At 45.5% G+C, this 25,562-nt stretch overlaps 1 protein-coding gene across 1 annotated transcript in view; it reads right to left on the reverse strand.

The window, feature by feature from the left end:
- PLXND1 (plexin D1) overlaps positions 1–25,562 on the reverse strand; it is a 131,315-nt gene that overhangs the window by 43,953 nt on the left and 61,800 nt on the right. Inside the window, exons 10-19 of the mRNA XM_050958351.1 lie at positions 23,488–23,577; positions 22,098–22,191; positions 18,317–18,480; positions 16,018–16,169; positions 14,675–14,774; positions 9,894–10,033; positions 8,395–8,562; positions 5,801–5,891; positions 5,099–5,374; positions 3,916–4,065 (exon numbers count right to left, since the gene is read on the reverse strand). Of these exons, the coding sequence (XP_050814308.1) occupies positions 3,916–4,065; positions 5,099–5,374; positions 5,801–5,891; positions 8,395–8,562; positions 9,894–10,033; positions 14,675–14,774; positions 16,018–16,169; positions 18,317–18,480; positions 22,098–22,191; positions 23,488–23,577 (1,425 nt within the window). The remainder of the gene's footprint in view (positions 1–3,915; positions 4,066–5,098; positions 5,375–5,800; positions 5,892–8,394; positions 8,563–9,893; positions 10,034–14,674; positions 14,775–16,017; positions 16,170–18,316; positions 18,481–22,097; positions 22,192–23,487; positions 23,578–25,562) is intronic.

A 25,562-nucleotide genomic window follows, 5' to 3' on the forward strand; every position in this document is an offset into this window, starting at 1 on the left:
TACCAGCCCTGCATCCTCCGCCCTGCCTGCATCAGCCCCTGCCTGCAGCTGGTCCCACACCGCCTGCCCTGTCTCCAGCCAGCCCCGCACCTCCTGCCCTGCCCGCAGCCAGCCCGTCTCCAGCCAGCCCCGCACCCCCTGCCCTGCCTGCAACCAGCCTCTGCAGCATCCCCTGCCCCCATCAGCCCTGCACCCTTTGCCCTGCCTGCCCCAACCCTGCACCCACTGCCTGAAGCCAGCCAGTCTCACACTCCTCTGACTCCAGCCCTGGCAACCTATGCCGCACCCCGCTGTGGCCCTGTCTGAAGCCAGCCAGCCCACACTCCTTGCCCTGCCTGCAGCCAGACCCTACCTCCAGCCAGCCCCATGTCCACTGGTGCCCTGCAGTTCCCAGGGCAGTAATCCTGCACACCTGCTTCAATGAGGGGGGCAGGGAGCAGCTGGGACCCACACATGTGCACACCCTAGGATGACCAGACAGCAAGTGTGAAAAACTGGGACGGGGGTGGGGGTAATAGGATCCTATATAAGAAAAAGACCCAAAAATTGGGACTGTCCCTATAAAATCGGGACATCTAGTCACCCAAGCACACTCCGAGGGAGTAGCGGGGACCCACACATGTGAAACGGAGCTCATTTCTAGTTCAGGCCCATCTTTTTAAAAAAGAACTTTAGGTAGGGTTAACATACATCTGTATTTTCCCAGACATGTCTGGCTTTTTGGTTCTTAAATTGCCATCTGGGAGGAATTTTTAAAATTTAAAATACGGACGTATGGTATCCCTACTGGTACAAAAAATACATACTGTGGCACATCCCTTAAATCAGAACTTTTTATAGGAACTGTCTGCTAAGAAATGAAAGGCTTTTTTTTACATTTTTTTTTTCAGTCATCCCTGCCGGGGCCCTGCTGAAAATGTTCTAATTGGGCCTCGCACTTCCTAAAGCAGGCCCTGCTGCTAAGGCCTCAACTGGAGTATTGTGTCCAGTTCTGGGAGCCACACTTCAGGAAAGATATGGATAAACTGGAGAAAGTATACAGGAGAGAAACAAAAATGATTAAAAGTCTAGAAAACATGATCTATGAGGAAGATTGAAAAAACTGGGTTTGTTTAGTCTGGAGAAGAGAAAACTGAGGAGGGACGTGATAACAGTTTTCAAGTACAAAAAAGATTGTTACAAGGAAGAAGGTGAAAAATTGTTCTTAATCTCTGAGACTAGGACAAGAAGCAATGGGCTTAAATTGCAGCAAGGGAGGTTTAGGTTGGACATTACAAAAATCTTACTGTCAGGGTAGTTAAGCACTGGAACAAATTACCTAAGGAGGTTGTGGAATCTCCATCATTGGAGGTTTTAAGAACAGGTTAGACAAACACTTGTCAGGGATGGTCAAGTTATGACTTAGTCCTGTTCTGAGTGAATTTAATCCTTTTATCTATACACCTGTTGAATCCAATGTGCCACCAGGTAGTTTTTTAGCTGAGATTTATTTCAACGTCAAAAGATGTCAAAAATCAGTGGTTTCGATGGTAGGAATTTTACTAGTACCCTGGTGGTGTAAAATGTTCTTGAGTAACATGATAGCCCGTTGTAGCTGGCAAGGAAGGGACTCTACAGCTGGCTTTATTGCTTATATTAGAAAAACTGTTTACAGAAGGCAGAGATTCCATGAGCACATAGGTATGTACACACACACACACATACACACACCCCTCTTTACAGGCTTTATGCATCTATTGAGGGTGTTCATCAGACAGCCACTATAAAGCAACACACACTGTATTGAGGTTTTCATGTGTTTTGTCTAAAAAAGTTCTAATGAGGAAAGATAAATCTGCATTCTACGTTCTGGATTTTTTATTCTAGCCAACCTGGCCCAAATTTGCACTATTGCCAGGAGCAGAAATACTAGTTTCAGTGTTTAAGTGATTCTGCAGTGAACTAAAATGGGTTTGAAGGCCCCTTGAGGTCTTTTGGATTTTTTGTACAGATCTATTAAAAATCCATTTTATAGGCACAAACTATTGGCCAGAGTGCATTTGAATCAGGGTTAAATTGTGGTTTCCTTACTTTACCACAGAGTGGGGGTATAGAGTACGATTCTGCTGTAGGACAAAATTCTGCTGTCAGAGCATCTCTGACATGCTGCTCTCCTTGCGTGGGCAGAACTTCCATTGAGTTTATGGGAGACTTGCAGTGAAGGGTCATCATCAGGATCAGGATAACTTCACCCATACTGAGCCACAATTTTGTGCAGAAACAGCTGCACTCACAACTAATTATAGGTGCAAGTCTTACCATTTAGACAGCCGTATGAAACTCATATTTAGCCATCCAAATGGAAGGATTTGCCCCAGTATCTAGTTGCACCTCTACTGCAGGTACGCTATTAATAACCAGCTGTGATTTTAGTAACATGTATCATCCCCTTGTTTATCTACATTCTGGGCACCTCCAAGGCATTAAACAAAAAGTTTGCTGTTGAAACCAAAGCTAGCAAGACGTGTATCACAAGACCAGGTTTTTCTAAAATAAGGATTTTCCGTTTTTCAGTTCCCACTAAAAATAAAAATAAAAGAATTTCCCTGTTTTCATTAACAATGGCTTAGGAAATCCTAGGTTCTGCTACTTCTGCATTTGTTTGTTTTGATTTTGCGTAGAAAAAGCAAAAAGGCCATAAGCAATGAATAAGGAGCCTCTCCCCACAGAAGCAGTGGGGTTTCTTCTGAAGTACTCTGTTTCTGGGGAACATCAGGCCACACATTCTTCAAATCCCTCTGCGCTCTTCCTACCCTCTAAGCCACAAGTTCCTGCAAATTTATTATGAACACATTTACTGGAAAAAGAATCAGCTGGGATGGAGGCTACAAGTTCTCAGGCGGTTGAGACAGGTGGAGACATTGTCTCCAACTGTGAACAGCTTTAATCTCACCCCTGAGGAGCCAAGGGCTATAAATGAAGTGAAAGCTGAAGGAAAAGGCGTACAATTAGGGACGCCCTCTGGAAAAAAGGAGTAAGGAACAATAGCAAAGCCACAAACGCAAACCCTCCCAAGAACAGTCAAGAACTGCTTTGACATCAGAACGGCCTTGGATCCTGTCCCTAGAGTTCCATCAGACCGAGACGGGCCAGTGAGATGATCTAGTGCTGGGGAAAGATGCCAGATCGATGGCCCTGGGGACGACTGAATTCCTCTTTTTATCTGCAAAGCAGCTGCAGATGGGCAGTGGCAATGTGAGCTTCCCAGCGCTGCTCCCTCCACTGCACTCCTCTGCCACTACAGGACTGAGAGGGGCATTCAGGTCTGTATTCCCATTCAATCCTTGCTCGTCTGCTGACACTGATAACAAGGGGGCCTGATGGCTAGTAACTGGGCTGGGAACCATTAAACTCATTTCACATGAGCCATTCAAAGAAAAACCTTTTAGTGGAGAAGGATCAAGTGATAGTGTGATTTTACACTCATTGCTGGAACTGTGGGACTTCCCGCTACAGCTTATAGTGAAAACAGCCAGTTCTCAAATGAACCCAACCAGGACCAAGTGCCATCATTTGGCTGTCAGCACCCCAAAACCTGCAGAGAAATGTCTGCCTTCTCCATGCTTTAGATGTCACAGAATCATTAGGCCAATCCTGAGAGGTGCTCAGCCCCAGTAACTCCCATGGAAGGTGCTGATGCTCAGCACTGGTCAGTATTTCACCCACAAAGAGGAGAGGTGGAAAAGACCTCTCCATTCATCCAGTCCACCCCTCTTCAGCCATTGCAGAATTGTTTCCAGCGGTGTGTTCACTTAGTGCTTCAGTGAGTGCTAAGAGAATCCTGAGGCTAACATGAGGGTTCTCTGGTATATTAAGTTCAACACACTGAGCGCTCTCGTCCTGCAAGCTCAGACCATCCTGGCTTGTGGCACTCACCGTCACGGGCAGCTGTCTTTCCGATGTGCTCAGTGACTCGTTGACTGAGCAGTGAATGACTTTGTCTGAAACAATCTGTATCTCACAGGAAATGAGGCCAATTTTCACTTGGTACTCATCATTTTCCAGGCTTAGGTTGTCAGGCTCTTTCTAATTACAAAAAGAAAACCAGGACAACAAAGTGAATTAGTCAGTCCCCAGAGCGCCAGGCCCACTTGCAATGGCTTCTTTGTGGAAGCCCTAGTAAACTTCCTGTACCTCCTGCCATCAGTCAGCTCTGGGAAAGCCCTCCCACTGACATCTTCCATTTTTCCAACATTCTACGGGAAATCCAACCTCCGCCCATTCCTCATTTTCCTGTTCCCAGTCCCTCGTTGTCTCTCAGTGTGGTGCATGGGATGGATAAATGCCCTGACAAAGCCTGGCAAATACTGTCTTTGATCTGCCCTGGTTGTGCATGGCAAATACATATCAGAGAGACTATAGTATATGGGGAGGGAGAGAAATGCGGTGGCTGGTCCTAGATAGCTGGTGGATGGCTGCATGAGATTAGAGAGAGGCAGAGAGTATTTTTGAAGTATGCTTCACTCAGTGAGGACATTCTACAACAAACAAGGGCCTTTAAACTTGTACATTATCCAAACCACTGAGTCTTCATTCGCCCGGCCTTCCTTGTTAATTTAACACAGTAGCCATCAAAGATGAATTCAGAGCCCATTTCTACAAGAACCAAACTCCACAATCATGGACATTAGATATGGAAAAGACTCTTTGGTCACTTGGTCTGTTCCAACCATATCCAGTGTTTTATCTCCCTCCTTGCTGCTACATCCTTCAAATACAGTACTAAGGTATCATAATTCATCCCCTTACAGTATCACTTGGTCAGACTACATACTCCAACACCCTGATCTGTTCAGCAGGAGACTGCAGGTTCATCAGAACTTAGCATTACCTTTGGGAATGAGATGTCCACTCCTCTGTGAGTTCCTTCCTCCTTAGCCCCTACCTACACCCATCCCTCCTTTCACCCCTCATACCTTCCCTCTATTGCATTTATAAGGCACTCATCACCCGCTATGGTATCTAGGCACCGTGAAGAACCTCACAGTGAGAAAATGGTGACATCCTAGTGTAAAGTCTTATTGCCAAGAATCCAGGATGCCCTGTGTTAGTCTCTTACATGTATAACCAGAGTCAGGGGTTCCCCAGGATGGTGCTTGATCCATTTCTCCTTCTTGGCTGTGAAGAACTGGGGGTCAGCATAGTACTCCAGGCCAAACTTGCTGGTGTGCTGGGCCTCCTCAGGGTACATGAACTCATCGGGAGCCAGCCTGTCGTCCATGTAGAGGCGTCCATTGATATAGAAGTCCACCGGCGCTGGCTTACTCCCCACAGTGAGGTTGGAGGCAGCTGGAGAGGGGCAGGTAATCATAGTGTCGGTGTGAACCTTACAGTTCTGAAAGCAGGAAAGAGCATGCGCATCAAAAATGGATAAACCTAAGTCTCAGTCATGTGTCATCAAGTATCCTGAGAGGCCCAGAGCCCTCAAGCAGCTGCAGCTACCTCGGATAGGATAGCTTCATTTAGTCATTGATTGACAGGCAACTGTGTGCGCCAACAGCCGGACACTATTTAGCACCAGGCACCTTGATGGCACTGTAAACATTAATAAGAATAATTACAGTGCATGGGCATAACTTAGGTCTGTTATTCTTCTGAGCTAAGGAACATAACATTCATCCCAGTTACAGCCCCATCAGTGAGGGTTACAGGCCAGGTCCCTGGCTTTTATAGATGGTAGATTATTATTCAGAACGTCCCCATTCACCAAGCAGACAACCTGGTTCAGTGTCTTTGTGCTACATTAACGCAGGACGCTTACTGTTTGTTCTTTCCCGATGCTGTGAACCACCATCGACACATTCTGAACCATCAAAAATCCATGTCCTTCCAGAGTGATGATCCTGCCTCCACTGGGAAAATAAGAAAGAGGTGAGAAAGGAAGTGCACGTATCACTGACAACATCTATGCTGCCAGACTAACCAGATATAGGCAGGAAAAATGCACCTGTGCTGCGGCTGAATATTCAGGGAATAGCATATTGTTTCAGTAATGGACATGTAATGATTACAGCAGAGTAGGTTACCCAGGGATCAGTAATGTAAGGGTTAACACACAACTAGCTCAATACTTAGATGAATTACGATTTACTCTTCTTTTTTTAGCTCAGCAAAGAAAGGCTAAGTCCTGGGTGGGCCAAGTAGCCCATTAATACATTAATGGCCATTCTGCATTTTTCAAATCATTTTTTTTTATTTAGGGAAAAAAACCCATGACAATTCATTTGTGTTTTGGACCTGCTGCCTGTGGCATGAGGCGCTGTCAAAGTACAAGCAATTAAAGAGAGTAATGAGATTGCTGAGGCACACACCTCACTGGGAGGGAGGGAGGAGTGGCTCGTGTCTTCAGTTGAACAGCAATTGCACCCAGGCTTTGCCCTGCATGTGGCTTTTCATTTTCCCCATTTCATGTTCTATTTGCTTTAATGATATGGTGATATCAAATAACTAGTCTGGGAAGTCGGGGGAGGGTAGTGATTTATCCCCTAATCTCCAACAGGCTCAATATATTCAGTGCCTTGTGTCTAGTGCCCTTATAGTCAGGGCCTTCTTAAGCCCTTAAAACTGCTATAGATCATAGTATATTGTTGTTACACATGTTTATTGTCTCTATTAAGCTCTTGCCAGGTCTGTGTAATTGTTTGGGATCTACGGCCTTTTAAAACAACTTTACTCCTCATCATATGCCATAAACCAAATTAGATCTAACTATTTGCTGAGTTATTGGTACTTCATGATCACACCTACAGCAACATATTAGTATTGAGAGAATTCACAAGTAACCCTACAATAATGATTCAGTGTGAACAACATTCACAAGTAACCCCACAAAACAAAACCATTATGCACAGCCCAACCCTTGTGAGTAGCTTTGCTTTAACAGAGTGGTGTGTATGCACCAGGAGAAAACAATTTCCATCAAGTTTCCAACATTCTATTATTTGGAAACCACAGGAAGTTTAAAAAAACAGTTTCCAATTGAATGAGAAATGCCCGGGTGGGCTCCTTTTTGGATATGAGCCTCTACATTTTGTAGCTGTCACTCTGTGTTTAGATACAGCTATTGCCATTCACCAGTCTTGAGACTGATAAAACTCCATGTGAGAAACTGAGGGTTGGGTGTGTCACTGATGCGCATTCTCACACATCCTGTACCCTTGGTATTGCACTTGTGATCTGAGTCACGGCTCTGCTAGGCAGGGTGTAGATAGCATTGGACCATTGTAGTCTTAGTAGCTTGCATTTACTTTCTGAGAGTGTTGCTTTCACGGCATTTTGGAGAGGAGGCTCAGGTGCTGGATTCTCAGATTTCTGTGGTCAGACTCAGGCTCTGCATTTTCAGATTCTACTGCTAAGTAAGCTGGGATTTCACAGAGAAATCCAAAACCAACAGGAAGTCTAGAGGCTCCGGGGAGACAAATAAAACCAAAGTAACATGCTTTAAAGTGTAAAGTGGTGGCATTAGGAGCCATTTAAACACAAAATTACAAATCTCAGCCGATGGCCTGCAGTGTTATTGCCAGTCAGAAACCAAAGACTCAGAAGGTATGTATGCATTGCAATAAAACACCCGTGGCTGGCCCATATCAGCTGATTTGGGCTTGCAGGGCTCAGGCTGTTGGCTATAAAATTGCAGTGTAGATGTTTGGGCTGCAGCCCAGGGGGCTGGGTCCCTCCCCACTCTCCGCAGGGTACCAGAGCCGAGGCTCCAGCCTAAGCCCAAACATCTACATTCCCATTTATAGCCCCGCAGCCTGAGCAAGCTGACGTTCCAGCCATGGGTGTTTTATTGCAGTATAGATGTCGGCCCCCATTTGAACTTCCATAAGGCACCTACACAGTGTAGAGGAAGACAGGTAGTAAAGTTACTAAGGATGACAGTCAATGCTTTTCTTCCATTGTCTGTGTGAATTTCAGAGACACTCGCTAGAACTAGGCCCACAGACAGCAGGTGTCTGCATAACTCCTCAGCGTAGCTCTGCCAATGCACCGCAGTCCTGAGCTGTGATAGCTCCTAGTATTCCAACCCTGGGGACACCACACTGCTCTGCCAAAGCACCTCAGTCCTGACCTGTAACATCCTCAGACATTCTTCCCCTGAGGTCACTGTTCAGCTGTGCACCTCAGTGTGACCAGCAGCACCCCCACTTCAATCTCAGGGTCAAACAGCTGTGTCTGTGCACCCTCACTCAGATCTGCAGCACTTCTGATGTTCCAGTCCTGCTAGCTCTTCACTTTGATGAGTACTACATTCACATTTGCATTCAGCAAAATAAACAACACATCTCAGTGACCACACAGGGAAGGGGAGGGTCCCTAGAGACTCTGCCTTCTCCATCAGTGCAGGGATCTTACCTGATCTGACTCCTTGTCGGGTTGATATCTGTTATAGTCGGGTTTCTCTCATACTTGAATGTGATGTTATCATTGATGCAAGACTTGTTCTCAAACTGGACGCAGAGTCGCACTGCCATAGTGAGCTCCACGGCCGGCATGGTGCATGTGATGGTGGTAGCAGTTCGACTGGAAAGAGAAAGACATAGCCAGCTGCAGAGCACAACAGCTGAACAAAGAGTGCATGACATGAGGCAGCAGAGACATATTCCCACAGCCCCAATGTTGGAGGTGAGGTGAACAGCCTCAGGTTTGGCATTCGGGTGCAGCAAGCAGCACAAAGCCATGTAGCTTCTCCACACCTCCAACAATGGCTCTGTCTTTTGAGAGTGCCTTTAACAGTGGAAATACTTTGCACTCTAGATGCTTTCCACTGGAGGATCTCAAAGCACCAACCAACAACAATGGATCTTGTCTCATAATTCCCGTTCCCATGGGAGAGGTATTATCATCAGCATTTCGCCGGTGAGGAAACTGAGGCGCAGAGAGATTAAGGCCAAAGATCTAAAAACTGGCAGCTGATTTGGGATGTCTCCTCTTTTGGCAACCTGACATGAGACACCTTGGCACTCCCAAGTGGGCACCCCAAAACAGAGGTACCTGACATTGTTACTTTTTACAGCATCAAATAGTGTGCCTTGCAGTACAATAAATAGCATAAGGTCCTTGCCCTGAGAAGCTTACAATTGAAATGACAAGATGCAACACAGAGGCAAGAAAATGGTGGGGTGGGGATGGCAAAGGACAGATAGTGGACACTGTAACAAAATACATGATTACTCAACAAGGGTGCATGAAAAGAATGGCTAAATTTATTTCATTCTATACAGAATTTGTTTAAAATAAGTACATTTAAAATTATTGGCCACTTTAAAATTTTTTTTAGCCTAGGCAGCTTGACCAACGCCCCATCGCAAGTATCTGACAGAGCTGGAACTAGACGCAGGACCACCTAACTCCTAGGGCTGTGTGTATAACCACAAGACTACATAGGACCCAGAGTACTTTACCAACTGTACGTATCACCTCTACCACTGCTGGAACGCAGCCACTGCACCTCAGTAATAACTATGACTCTTAACTTCCTGCATTTGTCCTAAAGGAGAAACTCACTACATCCTTAAGTCAAGTGGCCACATGACAACTCAATGTTACCACACTGGCAAAGCACAAGGCTGCTCATGACAATTGGGATGGAGGAGGTGGCAGCTCAGTGGATAAATTTGGATGCTACTTTTAGGAAGGTGTCATTGGCTCCTTGGCTGTAAGCCATCATGCCAACTGGCAGCAGTGCTCAATGGACTCCCTCTAAATGCCAACTCTCTTATCAATTGCTGTAACAATATGATCCTGCCTACTAGCTGAGGCTCTCAGATTCCTGCTCACTGGTGCATGTAGAGCAAGTCCTGAGTACTAGTCCAATAACACAGTAACACAGGTCATTTCCAGACAGCACTTACGTGAGGTCTGTGCACTGTTTAGTGCTATTGACCAGGACGCGGAGATCAGATCCTACGCTGAGATTACTCCCTCTGATGGTTACCTTGGTCCCTCCGGCTTTAGGGCCAGCCCCTGGAGCAACGGACTGCACCTCAGGGAGCTAGAAAAAGAAAGGGGAAAGAAAGGTGAGATTTTTCAGCAGTTTCCTAACCCCAATAACCCCAAAATGTGGTAATCTGGACACAAGTTCCATTTTAGAGTCAGATGTTGCCAGTGCTGTAACACCACCAGAGAGAGAAATCTATCTGGCTCATTTTCCAAACAAAGGGAGAGACCAAATAACACAGGCTACTTACACCTATCTGAACTGAAGAGCGGAGCCACCCTCCAGGCCTCCAATCTACAGATATACCTAAGTCCTAATCTAAAAACCACACATAGGCCCAAACCAGAACCCTGAATTCAAATCCCCTTGAACTTTGGGACTATGTGGATCCAGATCTGAATGTAATGGCGTGTGTCCAATCAATAAGGAAAACATCTCCCTTGGTCCAACTCCCACCTGAGTGGGAGGCTACCTGTAAAGCCATGTTGTATGGCGGTTTTGTGAGCTAGGCATGCATCCATCCGGGTCTGGATAGTCAAACATCAAATTCATTTCCCTGAGGCAGGATTGAAAGCCAGATCTTCAGCTCCTAGCAGGGATGCTACTGTGTTGGTTTGCCCCTCAGTGTTTCCCTCTGCCTTCCTCTCTCCCCACTGGAAGCTACTGAAATTAACAAGTGCATTATTTATATTTGCAGTTCCTTGGAAATTTTACTGAGATTCAAGGTTCAAGGCTTTGGTGCCCAATAAAATTCTGAGAACCCAATGGATGCCATGTGGCTCCCAAATAAAGTTCCAAAGGCAAGTTCACTGGGTAGCTGCCCTGCCCTGGCATGAACAGTACACATGGCATGAAAAATAAGTTTTAAATCCTTTTACAGAGCATTCTGTGGCTCCCTGTAAAAGAGCTACAACATCCTTGAGGAACCAGATGTGCAGGGTTGCAGAGCATATACGATACTGTGGAGACCTCAGCCCTACTACAGTTGTCGTATATTGCTGAGAAAAATACACGCAAGCTGATAGCCGCAAATATTGTTAAACCGCTTACTGTCCCATGGTACTAATGTCTTTTTCTGTCAATTCCAGCCATACTGTCCTGCTACATTACAAGTTCTTCTTGACCTTGTCACACACTGGGATGGATTGTATTCCTCTATGGCCATTTCCCCTGGGGTTTCTGATTGTCTTCCATTTCTACAGTATTTATTTTGTTAATTTAAATGGATCAAAGCCTTTAGGCAGCCGACCCATGCATGGGGCCCCTCCCTCATATATTAAAATATATAATACAAAATATAAAGGATTATTTGTGCCCACCAAGACCCTCAAGCTCTCAGCCCAATCCCACCCCACTAGCTGGGGTCTGTCACTTGCAGCTTGGGACAATTATATAAAATTTCAGATTTAAATAGATGACATCATGAAATTTACTGTTTTAAAAATCCTATGACTGTGAAATTGACCAAAATGGACCATGAAATTGGTGAGTCCTTAGTTATGTGCCCTCACAGGCAAGTACTTAGGCCCAGATTTTTAAAGGTTTGTTGCGTGCAGGTGTAGTTGTCAGCTAACCTGTGTGATGTATAGCAGGTGTTTTTCAAGACAATCAAAACCACAGCACAAACCCAAAGAATTATAGTAAAGTAGCATGTACTTGGTATACGAATCAGTCCAGTGGACTTGTCCTAAACTGCATTGGGCTACTCACTAATGGGTTTGTCCTGAGACTTGGTGTCATAAACAGATAGTTAAGGGTTAATAGAACAGGAGTACTTCATGTCTCTTTTGACTGTAAAGGGTTAACAAGTTCAGTGAGCCTGGCTGTCACCTGACCAGAGGACCAATCAGGGGACAGGATACTTTCAAATCTTGAGGGAGGGAAGTTTTTGTGTGTGCTGTTAGAATTTGGTTGTTGTTCTCTCTGGGTTCTGAGAGTGACCAGACGTGCAACCAGGTTTCTCTCCAATCTCCCCAATACAGGTTCTTATAGATTCAAAATAGTAAGTACTAGGTGATAAGGCGAGTTAGGCTTATGTTTGTTTTCTTTATTTGCAAATGTGTATTTGGCTGGGAGGAGTTCAAATGTGTATTTTGCTGAAAGGATTTTAATTTGTACTTGTATACTTAGGCTGGGAGGGTATTCCCAGTGTCTATAGCTGAAAGACCCTGTAACATATTCCATCTTAAATTTACAAAGATAATTTTTACTGTTTTTTCTTTCTTTAAGTTAGGATTACTTTCTCTCTCAGTCTGGGAGAGGGAGAGAGAAGGAGGGGGGAAGGTGAATTTTCCTCTCTGTTTTAAGATTCAAGGAGTTTGAATCACAGTGATCTTCCAGGGTAACCCAGGGAGGGGAAGCCTGGGAGAGGCAACGGTGAGGGAAAGGGTTTACTTTCCTTGTGTTAAGTTCCAGAGGGTCTGGGTCTTGGGGGTCCCCGGGCAAGGTTTTGGGGGGACCGGAGTGTACCAGGCACTGGAATTCCTGGTTGGTGGCAGCGCAACAAGTACTAAGCTGGTAATTGAGCTTAGAGGAATTCATACTGGTACCCCATCTTTTGGACGCTAAGGTTCAGAGTGGGGAATTATACCATGACACTTGGTCATAAAGGTAAGAGAAGCACTGGTCTCTTTCAGACCACTAGAGAAGGATGAGCATCTCCATGGGCTACTGTACAATGTTAACCAAAAGAGGTCTTGAGAAACACCAATCCTGCTCTTGCCCTCCCACGGCGTCCTGCCCCCCCCACCCGGCAGGGAGGCTGCGTAGGGCACCAAAATGGCTAGGGACGGCCCTGGATAGCATATGATATTACCACCTTTACTTCTGTGCTTCTGCCTGCACAGCTGGGCCCTCAGTCAGCAGCTGCCACTCTCCAGGCACCCAGCTCTGCAGGCAGCACCGCAGAAGTAAAGATGCCATGGTATGGTTTTGCTACCCTTACTTCTGAACTGCTGCTGGCAGGGCGCTGCCTTCAGAGCTGGGCACCTGGCCAGTAGCCACTGCTCTCCAGTCGGTCGCCCAGCTCTGAAGGCAGAGAAGAAGTAAGAAGTAGGGCAATGCTGTGATCCCCTAAAATAACCTTGTGACCCTCCTGTAACTCCCTTTTTGGTCTGGACCGCCAAGCTGAGAAACGCTGATCTCTCCGTGAAATCTGTATAGTTTAGGTTAAAAGCACACAAAAGACCAGATTTCATAGTCCATGACGCATTTTTCATGGCTGTGAATTTGGTAGGGCCCTACACATAGCAAATCACTAAGCTGAGATTAGAACCCAGGTCTTGTTACCCAACACATGTTAGGCTTAGTATTAATGTAAGGGTTGGGAAGTTAGCTTAACTGAATGTATTACATTCTCAAACAATTCTGTTCACCAGTGTCAAATATCCTGTAACTCCTCGCATTAGCGGAAGAAGGCTTAGGCTTAAGTAGATGGAGAAACTGTCAGGATCAGGACATATGGGTGTTTTGCCATAGCAACAGGTAAAGAGTTACTCTCCTAGGCCAGTACTGGAATGTCCCAAAGGAAAAGGACTAGATATATTGTTCTATCCTGGTAAAAACCTAGGCAGCTTCATGCTCCTTGGTACCTGGAATGCATGTGTTCAGAACAGGGATAAGGGAAACACTATGGTACCAGCAAAACAAGATAGAAAGCTGGTTAAATCTAATTTCAGATGACACACGCAGTACCTTTTATTTGTAAACAGAATAAGTAAAAAAAAGATTGCCTTAGGGATACAACTTTGGGAGCACACTATCTGTGTAAGGTGAAAGTAACAAAGCTGCGAGAGTCAGCTTCCCAGAGATTGGTATCGTACTGAACCTTTTTCCTGTACTACATTATTATTGGCTTTTAGCAATAAACGACACTGACATTGGTTATTTGGTCTCTTGAATATATTTCATAAATGAACCAAAGGGTGGTCAAGTAATTGAATATACAATTATCAACAGTCTAATTCAAAACACACATCCACACTGCCTCAACAAGAGACCCTGATGCAAAACTGCTGCAGTTCTTACTTTCAGTCTTGGATTTATTTGACATGTGTTCATTTAAATAACGGGGAGAACCCATTTAAATTGTGCTGTAGGGGCTATCTGATGCTTTTTGGCATGGATCTTGTTTTCTAAATCCTTTGTGGGGCACATTGTTTTTTCCAGAAGGGAATACATAATGAGTCCTGTGCATAAAGTGCTGTGCAATCTGACCTATGTGTATAAATCTGAAATTCACAGCAGGAAGTACAGCAGGGGCTATGGTGACAGTAACAAAATGGAAACCAGGAAGAAGCTGAGGAAGAGAACTGGGAGATCCTATGCTCCCCAAAACTATCTACTTTGTACTGTACAGATACTGTGGGGCTGCTGTTGAAAGCAAGGAGGAAAGAATATGGACAGAGAATGACGGGAATGTTGGCAAACTTCTCTAGACATGTACCTCTCTCTTGGCTGGAAATGGTGATGTGAGGGCTAACATTCAGAGTGGAAAGAAGCAGAAGCCATTTTTTGGCATTTTGTTTTGACACAGGTAGCTACAGTCAGCCAGACTGAGGCTCATAAAGTGAATAGCTGAAAGCTTCGCTGATGGCTCCTGACTCCATGAGCTAGATTCTTCCCTCATGTAAGCCAGTGGAGCATCAGAGTTTCACCAGAGATGAATTTGGGCTCAATGAGATGGTGGCAACTTACCACATAGGAGTATCGCTCCTTTGATTTCCCTTCCCTGCTCACGTTAACTGTCACTACATCGGAAAATATAAAGGGAGCTTCTCCAGTCTGGCATACAATCCTGCAGAAGAGAGAGATGGAAAAAGAGAGGAGGTCAGAACAGCACAAGAGCAGAGCTAAGTAAGACTGAGCTTTCCCTTGCAATCCGCCCTCATTGCATTATACGTAGCTCCAGCGGGCCTAATAATGGTGGCAGTGCTAGCACAGACCAGCCACCTGCATTTTTACTACCACATTGTCTACAGGTGCTTTGAGACAGGTAAGGCAACAATGGCAAAGAATGGCTGCATGCTGTTTACGCTGCAGCTGCCACTGCGCTGCCCCCACAATAGCTCTGCAGAGGGATATTTCAAGGAAAAGCTCAGTGGAGACACAGCCAAAGGTTCAACAAACGATACTGGTCTCACAGATATATGCGGTCTTGTACAGGGATCCCTAGAAGACACTGTTACTTAGCCAGTACCTGCTCTCGCTTTCAGCTGCATAGCAGAGCGTGGGCTGAGCTTCTTACTAGTAGTGTCCAGCTATTCCAGCATGAGGGGCAAAATCTAATTCTTTGTCAAGCAGGCATGGAGCTGTTGGTGCCAGGAGACTCTGCTTCAGAGCATGGGCCTTCTGGACTGTCTGACCTTGGTTCATAGTCTAATATAACCATCTCTGGGAAACTGGCTGGGGGAAGGGGAGTTTTGAGGCTTTCGTGGAGGTTCTCACTCCCAAGGAGGCTGGAGACAATCACCTCAGCTTTCCTCTCAAGCCTGTCTGGAAGTGATAATGGGGAAGGCTAGAAAATAATGAAGTGAGACAGTACTGACGTGACGCGTAATGAAGGTGAAAGGTTTGACAGCTCGGAGAAGGAAAGTTCTACATTCAGTCTCTGAACAGGTTCTCCACAGGCAGCAGCTGTGCACACGTCCCCCACACGGTCCCACCAAGGGGCCTCAGCCCTTCTCTGGGAGTCTCCTTGGCCCATTCAATCTTTGGTGGAGACTACTAAGGAGTGGCCAGTTAGTGCCTATTGTACGGGTGAGGTTGTGTGTCATGTAGACACTGGGAAGCAAAACTGAGACCCCCACCAAACTTGTCTCATTAGGTTGAAAAGCAGCTCAATGCTGGTAACTATCAGTCCCCAGTGGGTGCATGCATGCATAACTGAATGGGTCACTATCAATGTGACCCATTTCCCCATCCATTTCCCCATCACAGGGGCGGGGGAGGGGGGGAATTGGTTAACTGAAAAAGGGAAAAAATAAACAATCCTTAAGCACAGTCTCCTGCTTTTCAGTGGCTCAGCCTGAGTTACTTACGCCTCAGAGACCATGTATCTGTCCCAGAGTGGTGCACATCTCACACTCCCTATCTTGACAGCATTAACAACATCACTGAACCTACGGCCCAGGTTCCTTCCTCTTATTGTGAGCAGAGTTCCTCCTTCCAAGGGCCCGCTCAGGGGCTCAATCTGCCAGGGAGACAAAGGAAAAGGGGAATGGGTTAAAATAAAATTGCAGAAAAATCTTTTTGATTTGATTCCCAAGTAATGTCTAGTTCCTCTGTGTGTGTATATATGCGTGTGTGTACACTCCGTTTAATCTGATTCTGTCCTGCCTCTCACGCTCCAGCTTCACATGCATAGGCCACCTCCTTGGCGTGCTCTTCCTGCAGGAGCTTTGTCAACAAAAAGGCCTTACAATTCTGGGGTGACTCTGGTTCCCTCTGTGGGCACAGAGATCACTGCATCTGCCATTGAAAATACAGCCACCTCTGGAGAGAAACACAGCAACTCTGCACAACAATTTAGGAGACAGAGTGGAGCAGCAGAATCTTCTGAGACCTTAGTTCTTTGGGGCAAGGACCATCTCTTCATTATGTGTGTGGACATGCCTAGCACAATGGGGTTCTGACCTTTGAACGGAGGCCTCTGGGCTCAACAAATAAACAAACAAATAAATAACGAGTTGAACATTTGCCAGGACACAAGTACTCCTCCCCTAATATCGTGCTGGGGCACTGATCCCTTGAATGAGTCAGAGAGCAGGCTGCCTCCTACTGAATTACTTTGTTACTTTGTCGCATCTGAATATTACTCCCTGCTTAGTTGGGATGGCACCATTGCAAACAGCGTAAATGCTGCAGGCTGTCATGCCATTTTACTGCATATCCATGGGAGATTTGCTTTGTTACTGTCTGTTTCGCAGTGGGCCACTTGGCTATTTGATTTCGTTATTCATCTGGTCCAGTTAAATATGCTGCCTTTAGAAAAGGTCCTTTACATTTAACAAGCCTATCAACAAATAAAGCTAGCAAAAGCTGCCTAGTAACATCAGCCTTTCTCAGAGCGTATCTGGAGAGGTTGCAGCTTGCCACTCACTGTAGCTGCTGCCAACACAACATGACGTAAGCCAGGGGGTGGAAGGTCAAGAACGGAGGCTCCTTCTTTCGCCAAGCTGGTTACAGCTGATAATGTTCCACTACTGTGCTTGGTGCCCCTTCCCTATACAGTTGTCCTCCTTCTCTTGAGGACGACTTTCTAAACACTACTGCAAAGCTGGCATGTTTCTGTGATGGAGGATTTAGATTCAATGCCCAGTGTCTGCTAAGGAAATAGCATCACAATCCTGTGACATCCTGAAACCTGAATTCTTGTGGTTTGCTTCCATTATTTTTTTGGCAAGGAGCTGATAATATTTTATATGCAGGCGGGGGGAGGCTCATCAGAGAACATTCCCTTCCCATTGTTGGCCATGCGATAGTGACAAGAAGGAATTGGCTACGGGAAACACAAAATACATACACACAATGTTACAGCACTCAGCCTGTGAGTGGATAGCTGTATGCTCATCCCTGCTTTGGTGGATTCATCAGCTGGTTTCCACAGGATCTTTGCTCTCCAGATTTTTGCCCATTCCCATGAAGTTGATCATGGTGTTTCCCGAATACACACTCTTCTCTGGGACTCTGCATCTGGAGTGGAAGCTGGTGGCTAGTCCCCTATCTCTAATCAAAACGCAGGATTCCAGGACATCTCAGGACAGTGGGAAAGTTGGGATCCAGATCTAGACTTTGGACTATCTCTAAAACACACTGACATAAAGTTCACTCAGACACTGTGAACCTCACTATAGTTCCAGGGCATGTCTGGATGGAGTTTTGGGTACAGGTTATTATTTTATCTGTACCCACTCTAATGTCTATTCCTAGCTAATGAATCTTCTGATTGATTCTGAAAAATCACTCAGCATGAATCCATTTGATTTTCCCATCTCCTCAAACAACACATGGCCTTGGAGAGTCTGACAAGCTCTGTTTTTCCCACTAGAGTGAACCCGATTGGATCCTATCGTACCTAGATATCATCTGCAGTGAGTCTGGAGTTTTCAGGTGAATGGGTAGCATAACAAATTGGTGAACAGAATGGTGCCAGTCTTGAGCTTGTCTTGCACCAAGGATAAAAGAGGATTTCTCAGTTGTTCTGACTGAATGACTGGTAGTAGATGCTACACCTGTGACCCTCTCCTTGGTTTTGAAACTCAAGGCTGTGTTGTTCGTTACATTATATGGAGTGATGCTCACCAACAGAATGCGCTCTCCGCTGCATTCAAGACTTACCTTCCTAATCTCCGGAGCAGGACAAATGACTGGGATCTGTGGGGATTCAGTGTTTAGTCTGCAAATGGAGCTGCTCTCACTCCAGATGCATCGGTGCCCCATGTCCTCTCTCCCCAGGCACTGAGAACAGTCTGTGCTTCCAGTGGCACAGTTATAGACCTCCACTAAACCACAAGAGACAAAAGAGAGTGTGAGTTCCCAAGCCTGGGTCTTTCATGACTGTGCTTAGCTTTATACAATCAAACACCAAACCAAATATCTATATTAAGCCATATAGCATATGAAATCCAACAGGCAAGGAGGACGGTTTGCACATAGAGCAAGCTGAAGGGGTCTTGGCTGCGATCCTAAGGATTTCCCAGCAGTACTGGGCACTCATTCCCACTACAATATGATTTAGCATTAAAAAAACAACCCTTTTGTCAGTTTATATTACATTTTTCTAATTCTCGGTATCCACATGGGAAGCAGCTCAGCACAGCTGACTCCATCCTGCTGCAAAGCAATCATATTGCTTCCATTTTCTGGGACAAAAATCTAATAGCTACAATGCTCTCTACAATGTTTACATTCCCCTTCCTTCCCTTTAGCAGCTATGAGCTCTCTTGACTCACTGCTCCCATTAGGTCTGTTTGTCCCTGCTTCCTAATGATTTTCCTACAGTGCTTTCACCTCTTTATTACCTGATGCCTGGGTTACATAACCTTCTCAACCCTCAGGCCCTTAGTTGTTGAAATGTGGGTATCCTAGTTAGACATGTTCAGGAAACATTATTTTCACTTCCCCATTCCCTCAAACCCACACGTTTGCAGGAATGCGTAAAACATAGAAATAATCATACTCAGAAATGGCATTTCTCTTGCACTGTTCACCGGGGGAATCTCAAAGAACTTTATCACACAATTAACAAATCCCTCCAAACCTTCATATGCAGATCCATCACCCCTTTACAGAAGGTGAAACTGAGGCACCAAAAGGCTACATTTTCAAAAGTATCCACTGATTTTGAGTTCCTCTGCTCTGGAGCACCCTACTTGAAAGATGTAGGGCCTGGTTCCAGGGGCATGCATAGCTCTTACTGACTTCAGCTGGAATTGTGTATGCTCAGCATGTCGCCAGATCAGACCTTGGCTGTCTCAAACTGAACACCCTGAAATGGAGATCTCTAAAATGTATGAACTTTTTTGAAAACATTGGCCCCTGGAACCTGCCTAAAGTCACAGGGCAAGTCAGAGGTGAGACAAGAAGAGAACCTAAGAATCTTATCTCCCTGCTCTAACCATTTAATCAAATTGTTGTCAATTTTTTGTCTGGGGTCCAATGCCCTTTCCCAGCTCCCCACATAATGCAATAATCCACCTATGCTTAGGGTATTGAGTCTTCACAATAATGCATGAAAATCTTCTATTTTCCATGCAAGAATTGCTGGTTTAGCTCCCTGACTTAGTGTGTTACACTGGGTACTATTAATACTAAGGTAATAGGCTTACACATGCTTTGATATTTTTGGAGATTGAAACATGGTTTAGAATAAAGACTGATAAAGAAAGCTAGGGAAAACAGCAAGAGTGGGGAAAATCAAAAGTAGCTTGACCTAGGCCAATAGAGGAGTTATACTGTTATATAACCGGCCCATACATTTTCAAATGTACCAATCTGACTAAGGTAGAGTGGAACCAGAGAAGTTGATAGAGAGGTTGATTCAAGTTATGCAAACTTGAATCCAAACTTTGTCCACATAAACTAACCACTCCTCCATGCAACTATGGGTGTGAATTCAATGCTTGTCATGGAGTGTGTGGGGGAGTCCGGGCCCTGCAACCCCCACTTCCTGCTATTCACCATGACTCTCAGCCAGCCAGTAAAATAGAAGGTTTATTAGACAACAGGAACACAATCCCAAGCAGGGCTTGTAGGTACAACCAGGACCCCCTCAGTCAGGTCCCTCTGGGGGGCACGGATCTTAGACCCCAGACTTGGGGTTCCCTTCCCAGACAGCCCAAAACCTCTCCAGCAGTCTCTCTTCCTTTATCCAGCTTCCCAGGCAAAGGTGTTGACTCTCCCCACCTCCGTTCCTGGCTCAGGTTACAGGCTCAGGTCCTGTCCCTCACCTAAAGTCATCCCCTGCTCTCCCATCCCCCATGCAGACAGCCCCAGTAAAACTAGACCACATTCCCAGGTCAGTCCGCCCCATTCCCTACTGCAGTCACATCGCTCTTTGATGGACTCTGTGATTTAAGAGGCTACAGGTGTTCCCCTCTCTGTCTTTTCTGATCCCAACTTATCTTGAGACTCAAGTATCCTCTATTATGAAGAGGAGTGACCCCAGCCCAGTGCCCCTTTCCCTCTGCTACTCACCACCTAGATTAGATCAAGAAATCAAAGTGCCTTCATCCTGATCCCCTCCACCAGTACTTCTCTGCCCCTGGGAACCTCTCAATCAATGTTTTCCCCACTGCCTGATTCCCTTGCAAGATGCTCCTTCCATCCTGCCATACCCTACCAGGAAACCTGTCTGTCTGGGCTTATAATAGATGTGCTTTAGTGTTTCTCAGCCTAGTCAGGATCTTCTCACTATAGCTCATGCTAACGGCCTGATTCTCCTCTCACACCAATATAAATTAGAAGTAACTCTAATGAAGTCATTGGAGTCACAATGATGTAAAGCTGGTGTAAGTGAGAGGAGAACCTGCCTCATAGATGCTACATGCAGGTTTAGCTGGAGAGTTCAAAGCATGGCAAAGGCAGAAAGGCAGCACAGAGGAGGAGGTCAGCATGTGAACATTAAGGCTTGGCAGGCCAGTCTACTGAGCTTGTTCTGCACTAATCTAGGGGCCTGTCTACATATGGGGTAATGCATAATGCTGGGGGACGTGTGATTTCTAAAATGCACTAAACAGGCTGTGCATTAATTGGCCCATGCAGACCCTGCAGGTACATGCTAAAAGCTCCTTAGTGTGCTTTAACATAATCCTGTTTCAGTGCTACACTAAAGCTCTCTAGGGAACTTTTAGTGCACACCAGCAGGGTCTACATGGACCAATTAATGTGCAACATGCTAGTGCACTTTAGAAACCAGACCCCTGTGGCACGCATTACACCACCGAGTGCACAAGCTGCTACAGTAGGGCTCCACTACTCCCCCACTCTTTGGGTGCGCTTTTAATCTGACTTCTTTGCTCCTTGTTTAGTTTGCTGATGCAGCAAGGAGCTTTTCAAAGAACCCTTGTATTTTTCCCAGAGTTGCAGTGTGGGTCTGGGGGAATTATGTTTATACATTCTATTCCTTCTCAAGATTTTTTTAAAAGTGAATTTTTAAAATGCATTAAATGTTGATCCCAGTTCCCATAAAAGCTTCTGCAAGGGCCCTCCCCTATCTATGCTTATCTTCTTTGAGCTAAATTCCTTCACTGACCCTGGGAGACACTTCACATTTTCTGTTGAGATCTATTATTTCAGAAAGTTCTGTTCTATACACTACTGACAAGCAAGCAGTCTAAACTGGGGTGTCAGCCTGAGGGTGATCCCGTGTCTGTGTGCAAGATTTATGTCTACGGCTTTGTATGCATGTTTGTCTGGGGGTGTAAATGTATCTGACATGTGGTCTGTGTGCACACATGCTTGTGCATGTTATGCTGCATGTATAAGATTTGTGTGAGTTGTGTGCTTGCATATGATACTTAGAACACTCTCTCTCTCATGACTCTAGTGTTTTGTAGTTTTCTAGGAGCCTTTAACCTAACCAAATTAAAGCAGAGTGAAAAATATCTTCAGCCCAAACCTGTCATCATCTGTGGACTGTCAATGAATCTGTCTGGTTTATCCTTCAGCTGAAGGTTTACCGGGAAGATATGGCTTTTTTCTGATGTGTGGAGCTGCATGAAGAAAGAAATGAACAAGTTCTAATGACATTTACTAAAATAGCAGATTATCCTCTACACACACACACACACACACACACACACACACACACACACACACACACACACCACACACACACACACACACACGACTAACATCATTATAATAGTGCTCATATACTTTATAGCATTGTTTCTCAGAATGAAAGGCTCCAATTTTTAATAGAGGAAGCAGAGAGAAAGGAAAGGAGGGGTATTTTTTCTGTCCTCCTTAATTATTTTCACGGAGACCTCAGCAAAAGCAGAACCATCCATTGTGGAGGTATTATTTAACACAGGGGCCTGTATCTGCTGATTTCTATGTGGAAATGAGCAAGAAAATGTAGCAGTCTGCCGTCTACATATTTTAAAATGTTCCACCAAAATATATGACTAAGGGAAAAGTTTTCCCTCGACCTTTTTTTTTAAATGTTTCTGTCAGAACCCTGTTCTGCAGGGGTAGCACCTAACTCTACAGTGACACTACGGGAACTTGAATATTTTGGAATGTATGTAAATAAGAGATTATTCTTCAGGCGACAGCTACAGCATCTTTTTCTTCATGGTTATTATAAATTCCCTACCACCCTGATAGCTGATACAGTCTCTCCACAAATCTCTGACATATGTTCAGCGGACACAGGGCAGAAGCCTGCTCCCAGTGAGGCTACGGGGATTTTTGCCATGGACTGCAGTGGCGACATGATTAGGCCTTGTAAAGGCTCAATTCTGCAAGATATTGAGGGTCCTCATCTCACACTGACACCAACACTAGTTGAGGGGATTCAGCACCTTGCAAGACTGAGCTCCAAGTGATAGAATGCTCTTTCCTGCAATACGGAGCATTGCCTATGGGCAGATTAGAAGCAACAGGATTAGATGAACCCTGTAATAGGAACTCTCTAAACGAGGCCAGTGAAGTGTATTGGGACATGCTGGGAACTAATGTACTAACGCTGAGACTGGGTAGGGTGAGAGCTGCTAGACAGTCCCATGGGATAAGTCAGAGAAGACAGGAAGCAGAGTGCCTGTGACTCTGGAATGCTCTTCCCAGTCATCAGCACATGCAAAGAGCACTCTGGGGCATCTTTCTGGTAATGCTAAAAGCCGCTTTGTTTCCTTTCCAGTTCGGCATTGTTTGGGGGGGGGTAGGGAAGGAGTGTTTTATTTGTTGTATGTTAGGGAGCCGGAGGGATGAGATGGGCCCTATCCAAATACCCCTGTTTGGAACAAAACCCTGACTGCCTTGCAGACCCTCTGCCAGATACTTACCAGGACACTGCTGCACTGAACGGTGGAGGTGTTCACCCATCTGGCTTCAAACGTCCTGTCAGTTCCAAAATGACATTCCAAAACAGTATCCTAAAAGCAAGAGAAGAGAGGAGAGAGTTTTTGCAACAATGTACTTTTCTATTTTTGCCACCAGAATCAGAGATGAATGGAGCTACAGGGCTTTATTCTGACCTCTTTCTTCTGTGGACATCAGAAGTAACTCCATAGATCAGTGGAGTTACCAATGGGATAACTTAGTCAGAGATTGGAATAGGACCCAAGGGTTTGAATTTGGAGATTACAGATCCTGATTAACCCTGGTTAATGATAAATAACAAAGGGAGTAACCGCTTAATCGCCACCACGTTAAAAATCACACAAGGGACAGATCCTGGCCCCTGTCTGCTATAGGAAAGCTGCTCTGGCAGGACAACTGAAGATTTCCCTTGGAGTGAGGGAATCCACGTCTTGAGTAGGGGTGGGAGGTGGCATAACCAAAGTGTATAGTACTCTGAAGATCCTCAGCCAGCACAGTGACTTGTAGGGGGCTTTTATAAGGGTGGAATTTAGAGTTGCTCTGAGGCTGCTCTAAGTAACAGCAACAGCCAAACTGGTCTCTAGCTGTCTTGGTTAAGATGAACTGTAATGTGGCCAGTCATCTGGGCTTAAAGCCACTTTTGTCCCCCTAGTGCAGGGTTTCTCAAACAGGGGTCGCCGCTTCTGTAGGGAAAGCCCCTGGCGGGCCGGGCCGGTGTGTTTACCTGCCCTGTCTGCAGGTCCAGCCGATCGTGGCTCCTACTGGCCGCAGATCGCTGCTCTGGGCCAATGGGAGTTGCTGGAAGCAGTGGCTGGTACGTCCCTCGGCCTCTGCCGCTTCCAGCAGCTCCTGCAACCCCTGTCTGAGAATCCCTGCCCTAGTGTCAACTGTGCTGAGCAGAGCTATGGTACAGTTAAGGATCTAGCACACAGTATTTTTCAAAAATAAATTTCCCTACACTATGTTACTAATAACAGCAGAGACCAAATTCTGCTCCCGGTCTTCCTAGTGTACACATCCTGTGTGAATAAATCCCGTCTCTGAGGCTCAATGCAGCACTTTTAATGAGCACTAAATATACTCTAAAAACCACCGCACAGATTTGATAAAACAGCCTGAAACGTGAAAGAAGCTCCGGTTTCCTGGCAGGAGCCAACTGACTCACACAGCACACGTGCAGCAGCAAGAGAGGCTGAAATCCTTTCACTGTTAATCATTACACCAATCTGTAATGCAGCGATAGGCAACCTATGGCAGGTGTGCCAAAGGCAGCATACAAGTTGATTTTCAGTGGCACTCACACTGCCTGGGTCCTGGCCACCGGTCCAGGGAGCTCTGCATTTTAATTTAATTTTAAATTAAGCTTCTTAAACATTTAAAAAACCTTATTTACTTTATATACAACAATAGTTTAGTTATATATTATAGACTTCTAGAAAGAGACCTTCTGAAAATGTTAAAATGTATTACTGGCACGCGAAACCTTAAATTAGAGTGAATAAATAAAGACTCGGCACACCACTTCTGAAAGGTTGCCAGCCCCTGCTGTAACGTATGCTCTTTAAACTGATCCATGCCCTCTCCCTCTTTCGTTAACACAGTAGCAGTCTCAATAGCAGCCACAATGGATCTCACTTCCTGGATCCCCTCTGTGCTGGGAATGATCATGAGTTACAGAGTTTCCCCTGAGAAATGCAGCAGAACTAATCTTGCTCTGCTGCTCCAGGAGGATTTTGCAGACTGGAGGAGTGAGGAAATCAAACTGCAAGGTAGTCGTCTGGGCTGCCCTGTGGGAACTGAGGTGCCTCAGTAACCTTCCTGTTTACTCCATTGCTGATCAGGTTACATGTGCTGTGTCTTCCTCTTTACCCACCTTGTGGCTCCACAGAGGAAGCCGGATTTTCTCCCATTTTGCTGACAATACAGGGGCACATCCTTATTTACAAATGCCAGACCTTAGACAGGAAACTGCAACCAAGTTACAGCAGAGAACAGTTTTCTTTGCTGGTGTAATTAGGGTGACCAGATGTCCCGATTT

Source organism: Gopherus flavomarginatus, chromosome 6, assembly GCF_025201925.1.
Source record: "Gopherus flavomarginatus isolate rGopFla2 chromosome 6, rGopFla2.mat.asm, whole genome shotgun sequence".
Classification (NCBI taxonomy): Eukaryota; Metazoa; Chordata; order Testudines; family Testudinidae; genus Gopherus; species Gopherus flavomarginatus.